We start from the raw sequence: 8,665 nt of genomic DNA, 5'->3' as shown, positions 1-8,665 counted from the left end.
GGCCTGCAAAAATTGTAAACATCCTACTAGTTACCATTACAAAAGCATTCATTACCCCTATCTCTTATCTGGATGATGCAGCTTTGAAAGGAATTTCTGGCTGCTGGTTCTAGAAACATGATGTGGCAAAAATAAGCCCAAACGCTGCAAGGAAATGCGATGAGTGGACGTTTTCCTCCTTACGAATTTCCAAAAAAAAAGGGAATTGAATGCTTTTTCTAACTTCTTAAAGAAAACCAGCGCTCGCCTAGCACAGTATGTTTACATGCAGGCTTTGACACATTATAAAACTTTTGAGTTTAACTGGCACGACCTTAGAAAACACTCCTCGGACAGCACGTGAGGGTTTAGCAAATATTTATTTCTTTAGCATCGAAGTTGAACTAAATAGAAATTGTACATAACAGTACAGGCAAAGGATGCAGTGCTGAGTGGCAGATCCATGTGATAGAGAGACACACTGTCAACGGTCTTCGGACCTCACCACCAGATGGTAAGTCTCAGAGGGCTTATAATCGGTGACAAGAAGTAAGAAAGCACATGCTGTTTTGGACCTGGGCAAATAAAAGGGAGCCAGAGAGGCAAGAACCCCCCCTCCCCCCATATAGTTCTCTAGCTTATAACTAAGCCATTTAAACACAAACAGAACACATCCAATTGTAATGAAAGCCAAAATATAACGCTCCTTCCCAAGAAAAAATAAACATACCAGCTTAAATAACACACTACAATCAAAACAGTGTTCGTGGAAAGTCTATTATTTATAACTGAGTCAAAGGCAACAGTTGTTGGCCTGAAAAATGAGCACTGCTCTTGAAATAAGTAACTTGGATGCGATACTCTGCTGTAAGAACAAGAACACGGGCTCCTTACTGTCGGCATCGCTGTGGCACTTTCTCCTGGGAGCTCAAATACCTACCCAATCCCAAGCGGTTTTCTTAATGTATCTGGCAGGCTAAAGACAACTCATTTTTAAGGACAACAGCTGCTGTGTTTGTTTCATGCTTAACACCAACACGCAGAACTATTATTGTATTTTACAAATTTTACAAATGTTCAGAGTCGCTCTGAAGATTTACAAAGACCTACACCCTATAGCAAATATTAAACACTCAATAAAGACATCCTAAGTGTGTAACTAATTTGGGGAAAGAAAAACACTCTAAAGTATATACACAACTGCCATTTACTAAACAGGCAAAGACCTTCTGTTCCCTTTTTTTCCCCCCTAGAACTCTTCTTAGTATTTATTTCCACTTTAATCCCTGTTTCTCCAAGTTAATAGCTTTGCACTGAAATATTCAGCAATAAACACAAAGGGAAAAAATAGCAATGTAGAATGTTAGACATGGAAGAGACCTTACAATTCCTGAAGTAAAACCTCTTCAAGGTGTTAGCAAGGTGACCTCCTTGCTAACAAATCTACATCTCTAGCCCAGTAGGGGTGATGAAGAACTGAAAGAGGAGATGTACACTGTTTTATATCAAGGCTCATTCTATTCCCAAGACCTCTTCCTTCACAGAGGATAACACAGCGGAGGTCTGAAGAAGCAGGAGACTGATCCTATACACAGGTGCCTCTTTGAATCTAGGATGGGTGTTATGGTTCTTTCTCAGCATAATGTTTGTTCCTCAGCTTAATGTTTCTGAAAATGGACATAGCACGATTTCTCTTCCCCAGGTCTATCTATGACTGGGGAAAATGTGGTGGGTCAGGGCAGACTCTTAATTCCTCCCTGTCTTGAAGGTAGCTAAGCTTGTGTCCTTCCTGAGTTCGAGAAAAAGAGGATAAATCTGGTCAATCCATTTGTGATTTTCTAAGCCTGGACATTTCTCAAAGGAGATCCTGAATTTGAATTCTGACAGAACAAAAGACGGGGAATATGTTTTATAGTATGTTTCAGATTCTCAAGGACAGAGCAACATAGGTTTTTTGTTGGTTTGTCTTTTGAGAGGACAATGCAGTTTATCTTAAAGAACGTCGTGATGTGTGTGCGCATGAGCATTGCACCTGCACGCATGTTTGAGGGAAGGGGGAGAGAATGAGCAAATGGGAAAACGTGTTCATATATATATATATATATATATATATATATATATATATATATTTGAAAATTTAGTGCTCTCTCTAAATTGTGGACTTTTATCAGGCTTCTCTCAAATTAGCATTTTAAAAATCTCCCCCTCTTACTAGTCATCTCATTTTACTTGAACAGCTTCAAGGTATATTTAATTCTTAAGGCTTATATCATAGAAAAGTTACTCTCCTTAGTCTTATCTCTTCAGTTAGACAATATTTGAGTTCACAATTGACATCACTATAATCATTGTTATCAACTGCTTGTGTATGTTATTAGGATTAAAATGGCAACAACGTATGTGCTATCTGCCTTACTTAAAAAAAAATCTGAATACAAGAGAAAAATCTCTTTCCCTTTTCTTGTTTAATGGCAGAATATTTTCAACAAATTGTGCTTTATTGACTTATCTGTTCGCTTTGAGTGTTTCAGACATAAGCTTTGCTAAAGACCCTGTGATCCGTGGTTATGGTTCTATTTCTCCACACTGGGCAGGATTTTACTGATATGATATATATGCTGTTTTCAGTTAATATTGGTGGGCAGCAATGACCTCCAGTGGATTCATGGGCAAATAGCAACTGGGTTTTACAGAGAATGTTAATTTTCAAAATATTTCTACCCTTTAGACCTTTTGGAGCTTGGTGGCTTAACAATGAACTTTTAAACTTTTTAAAAACATTTATGTATTTCTTAATTTTCAAATGAAATTGCAAGCCATTATAAGTTATCAACACCTGAACTTTCTTAATTATATACCCTATAAGCCAATTTTGAAAACTGAAATATTTAAAGTTAACATTTAAATAACTATTCATAATTGTTTTCATGTGTAATTCACTTGCTTTTAATTTTTATTTAAATGAAAAGTATCAACAAAACTTCATATTTTAGAAAGGTAATCGCTAAATAAAAAGGAGAAGGAAAGACTTCAAGAAATAAGCGTTCTCAAAAATAAAAACTTTGATACTATTTAGAAAGGGAAAAGTGCTCTAGACACGGTAGTTAAATGAACTCATGAAACATATTTCTTATTTAACATAAAATGGGAAAATTTGACATCTGAGAGCAAACTGCTTTAACATTTTTAAAATAATAAATGTATGTTTCTGGAGTATCTTTTATATTTCAGGGAAGAGTATTTGGAAGGCATAAAATTTAAGTTTCAATAGAGCTTCGGTGCTGTAATATCTTCATTTTTGGCTTGTGAGGTAATAAATTATTCATAAACACATTATCTCCATCTTAAAGCATGACATAAGCATTAAGACATTTTTATTTAAGGTTTTTTTTTCTGAAAATGGACAAGATGTATTAACAGAAACTGTTCAAATCTTTACTAGACAATCTGTAAAAAGAGAAAAAAGAGAATATACTTTTTCTACCGCAAGAGGGCAGCAAAAACTTTTTCAAAAAGTTAGACTTCCAACTACATCTTTTTTGGAGCTTTTTTTTTTTTAATAAGTTACCTTAACTTCATTCTTTATTCAGTGGAGTGAAATTGAAAGGACGTGTTTTCATCATGAAACATAACTATAGTGAATGGGGTTGAATGAATGTTTTATGAAGGGCACGAGCCTCAAGGTGACCACAGTTTTTCTTTCATGGTTTACAGTAACTACAACACACCTGCTTCATAAAACACATAGCTTAGATACTAACACGAGAATTCTTAAAAAGTACAGACAGTTCATATGAGAACATTAAAGTATCTGATATTCTGTATATTTTACATCGTGGTGGAAAGGTAGAATTCGGAAAGATTAAAACATATATTTAATTTTTTCCATGCTTCTTAGAATCTCTGCTTTTTCATCAATACTCCAAGAATCCTAAGTCTCCCAAGGGTAAAATAATAATTGCCAAGGAAAAGCAGCCAAGTACTCAAAACTACAGCTATGGTCACTTTTTGGTAAACAGAGTGGGAAGCCACTGAGGAATATACTTGTTTAGAAAAATTAGTTAATTTTACGAGATTTTTAACCAGTCAAATGAGTATGTAGAATAATTTATCATAATACCTTCACAGTCATTTCTGTGTTACAGAACTCTTTTAAGCAATATAAAGAAGTCAAATGGTTTCTCTTCGTTGTTGTTGTTGCTGTCTATTTGTTTTCGGTTCCAAACAGAAACTCTCCAGAAGCCAATAGATGGTTTCACCCCATCAGGAGTCCAGTGCATGTCTGGGCAGGCGGTAGCGCTCAGCTTTGGGACGCAGCTTCTTTTCCTGTGGGTTGGCATATTTCCACTTGGAAGGCGACATTTTAAGCTTTTTCCTCTTCTTATCTGTGCACCAGACCTTTTCACAGTATTCTTCCACTCTCTGGAAGTTGCTATAACCAATCAGCTGCAAGAATTCCTTGTACCAGGGTTTTGCCCCGTGTGGGATGCTACTCTGGGCAGGACAGGGCATCTTGTGAGGCCCGTCCTCTTCATAGTCTTTGTGAAACATTTCCTCTACTCTCTCCTCTTCCACTACCTCCAGGGTAATTTTACGGACGGTATGGACAAAACCGTGCTCTACCGTCTGGCAAAAATAGGTCCCAGCATCCATTTTGCGTACCCTGAGGAAGAGTAAACCGAGGTCCATCTTAACCACTCTGTCATCTGTCTTCACCTGCAAGAAAAAGAAAATTAATGGCACTGGAGCATTATTCAGGAGAGGACACCAACCTAGAAACCCTTTCACTATCTGTCTTGAGTCTCTTTAAATTTTTGTTATCTCATGATGAAATCCTGAGAGTCATAGCTGCGTCTGAGAGCAACCAAGCGAGAAGGACGAATTAAATCAGGTGTGTGTATGTTGAACTTACTTGCATTTGAGATCACTTCATATTGATGATTTTAGGGTCATTTCACATCAATATTGTTAAGAGCAGAGTGAGAGAGGTTTCTCCCTAATGATTTCAATTAATCATTAGAAAAAACCATCTAGTTCAGTATAGCACTCAAAATTAGGGTGAAGTGAAGATCTGTCAAGTTTATTTAACTTTTTCTTAGCCGACAGCACAAATGCCATTTCTCACACTATTAGTTCAGGGGTTCTTACTCCTTCCAGATCACAAAGACCAGTGTCTCTATAAGGACGTCTGTTAAGAGATCTGGGATACCTTCACTCTCTTTCCTTATGAACAAAGAAACAAAAATTCACCCATTCATTAATGAAGTGAGCATTCCTTATATTTCTACAAGGCTTTCTACTTAACAGAGAATTAAAAATAAGCCAGAAAAATCCATAATCTGCTCTGAAGAATCTCATGGTCCAGTAAATATTAGGATTGCACATAACTTCAGTGCTCAAATATCTTTTTACGTTAGTGACATAATAAATTATGCACATGACTTCTATAAATAAATACAATTGAAGGTGAGAAGAGCACAATAAGGCTTTTGAAAAATACAGCTCATATGAGAAACAGTGAGTCTATGATTCGACATGGACAAAGCTAGATTCAAACACGGGCACCACTGTCTACTAATAGTGAGATCTAGGGCATTTACGTATATTCTTTGCCTTAGTTTTCTTCGTAAAAATGGAGCTAAGCCTACTGTCACTTGAACGACTGTTGTGAAATTTAAATAAAATAACCTACGTGAGAACACTTTGTATGGCGCTACCAGGACTCACCTCCTCTCCCTTTCCTATATATAGTCCCCCACCTAAAAACAAACCGGGAGGTGTTTTCAGGGGCCTAGCACCATACCATGGTGCTATGAAGCTGATTCCCACTATCCTGGCTAACTTGGCCCTTGAGAATACAAAACGAAAGCAATATTCACCTTTGCCAATATACAAGGGGCAGACTAACAACCACAACCACCCTGGCAGTAAAGGCCATTGAGACAAGCACGTTTTGGTCCCAGGGGCAGGTCCTGGCCAGGCCTGCCGCGTTCAGCTCTCCTGAGCCTGCGTCAGATCCAGCATGTCTGAAGTTACAGTGTGCACTACACACGAGTGTATATGATTGTATAATCTGTGAATCATGTGGCAAAATAGCATCGGCCGTGTGGTCAGAGACCGCGTCTCACATAGGCACGTTAAGATAAATTCTGAGGCTCTCAGAGGGTTTTTTTTTTTCCCTTTCTTTTTTTGCCAGCCATAGAAGGTAAAGTAATTACTCAGCCGCTCCAGAGTGACATAGTTGGATGAAGGGGCTCCTTAAGTCCTTGCCAGGGGCTTCCCTTGACTTGGCAGGACCATGTCCAAGTAGGCAGAATGCTAGCGCCATGAACTCAAGAAGTTCTCTCGTGAGAAAGTGGGAAGAGGCGTCCACCAAAACCATCGTCGCTACATCAAACCACCGCTTATCTGTTGACAGGTTTTGCCGAGGAGGTGTCGTGGACACCTGCCACAGGCAGCAACTCAAGTGACTTGGTGTCCCTGTTCATGCTCACCACTACTTTCTCCATAAATTTATCACATGCTTTGGATGATTCTGACTCTGAGGCTCAGCCTCCATTGTTTTTAAACTTGTGGCTCCATGTGACATAGAGGGACCCACCTTCTTAAACATTTTTTTTTCTTTCCCTGTCTGGTGCACGCCATTTTACTGTCCTGGTTCTCTCCTTGGTTCCTTCTTGGTCTCTTCTGTAGATTTCTCCTTCCCTCTAGGGCACAATCCTCCATCCTTCCTTGATCTCATGTTTTATTTGCATTCATTTGGTAACTCGTCTATTTCCTCATTTCAGTGAGCTTCCCTAAGACAGTGTGTCTTACACAGGGATCATCCATTGTTTTGAGTTTCCTGTTAATTACAGAACACTGACCGAAACTTACATGAGCCTTCATTATTTACAACCCAGTGTCTCTCCTTGCAAACTGCACTCCCCGCTTTACTAATTCCTTATTCCTGACAATTACATTATTATTCTTCTAGTCCCTCTATCCTCATGTGTTGTTCTACTTCTTTCTCATTATTATGCCCTCATACCTACTACATCACACATTCCCATCAACATTTCTTCTGTGGTGATGGTGGGAAACATTCATTCCATTTCACTATTTTCCCACAGCGTTAGATTCTCATACTTTGTGACTGATTCTTCGACCTTGCCTCATGGTAGACTCCTCCCGAATCTTCCTTCTTTCTCTGTCTGCCATTATGCCCAGCTTGATTCTGTTTCACGACCCAAGGTGTTGTACCTGTCTGGAGGGACTTCCCTACTGCTGGTTCCATATTGGAAAAGGCTGAATTAAAACGGGTCTTTCTCACACCCCTGTAAGAGTGTCCTCCTTCCCTTATTACCATATCATGTGACCTGTTAACCTTTGTCAACTGAGCGTGCAACATTACCTGCAAAAAATTACAAGTCCTTCAAATAATTTTCTTTTGACTGATACGTTTCCCCCTTTCTTTCAACAAACAGGTACTATTTTAGTCTGCTTCTAATTTCATTCCTTTTGTCATGCTCCTTACCCAGATTCTATTGCTTGCCCAAGCAAGTAAGAATTGTTCAGTTAACCAGATCCTGCCTTTCTAAATCCATATCCCCAGAGAGCTTACTGTAGTGCTTCTCATAGGGCTGGTGGAATAGGTACATTTCTGGATGGAGATCAATGAGTATTCTGTAAAGACTTCTTAGATTACTGTATTTAATTTTCATGATAATCATGTAAGTTAGTAAACTATATTTGGGTTCATGGGGAAGATCAACTTCATCTTAGTATTGGTGTTTATCATAGACTCTGAACCATTTTCAAAGCTTTAACGGTTTCCAGCTGCTGTGAACAAAGATCAATGTAATATGTTAATGACACGTTCCAGCCAAATGAAAACCAAACAACATCCCTACGCAGTAATGTACATAAAAAGTTTTGAAGTCACTTGTATAAAGTGTTCGGCGGACTGAGTCAGCACACGGCACCAAGGGCTGCCGGCAGATGTTTTAGACACATGTATGTGGTAGCCTGTGTCCTATGTTCTGTTCACAGAGATGCCTGTTTCAGTGAAAAAAAATCATCGCATTAAATAAAGATTTAAATGATGCATACACTTGTTTGTATCCTATTTGTAAATTTGTTTCCATATTTGAATAAAAGTTACAGGCAAAAAGAATGCATTCCTTGTTTCATTCTTGTGAATATTTAATAAACACTTTATTTTTTTAATTTTTATTTTATTTTTTTAAAGATTTTTATTTATTTATTTGTCAGAGAGAGAGAGAGAGCGAGCACAAACAGGGGGAGCAGCAGAGGGAGATGGAGAAGCAGACTCCCCGCTGAGCAGGGAGCCTGATGTGGGACTCGATCCCAGGACCCTGGGATCATGACCTGAGCCGAAGGCAGACGCTTAACGACTGAGCCACCCCGGTGTCCCAATATTTAATAAACATTTTAATACAAGTCATGCTGGCAGCCCCAGACAATGTCTGAGTTTTAAGGGCAGATGGTGGGGACAACCTGTGCAAATACCAGTCAAACCTTCCTTTCATAACTCCTCCTATTCTGGGTCCCTTGTATTGCCATTTTCTTTCTCACTTGCATGGCTTATTCTGGTCTTATTCTTCCTTTCCGTTAGTGAAATCCTTCCTGTGGTCCACCAATCCATTTTTTAAAAATTTCTTGCCAAGCTTACACTTTCACTTCT

General features: G+C 38.6%; 1 protein-coding gene across 1 annotated transcript in view; it reads right to left on the bottom strand.

Annotated features, from left to right (window-relative positions):
• Positions 1 to 257: 257 nt before the first annotated feature.
• Positions 258 to 8,665, bottom strand: part of SEMA3E (semaphorin 3E) — a 247,167-nt gene continuing 238,759 nt past the window's right edge. The window contains exon 17 of the mRNA XM_032402271.1: positions 258 to 4,695. Within this exon, the coding sequence (XP_032258162.1) occupies positions 4,243 to 4,695 (453 nt within the window). The 3' untranslated portion in view covers positions 258 to 4,242. The remainder of the gene's footprint in view (positions 4,696 to 8,665) is intronic.

Source organism: Phoca vitulina, unplaced genomic scaffold (assembly GCF_004348235.1).
Source record: "Phoca vitulina isolate PV1807 unplaced genomic scaffold, GSC_HSeal_1.0 scaffold4, whole genome shotgun sequence".
NCBI lineage: Eukaryota > Metazoa > Chordata > Mammalia > Carnivora > Phocidae > Phoca > Phoca vitulina.
This window is presented reverse-complemented; position numbering and strand designations above follow the sequence as displayed.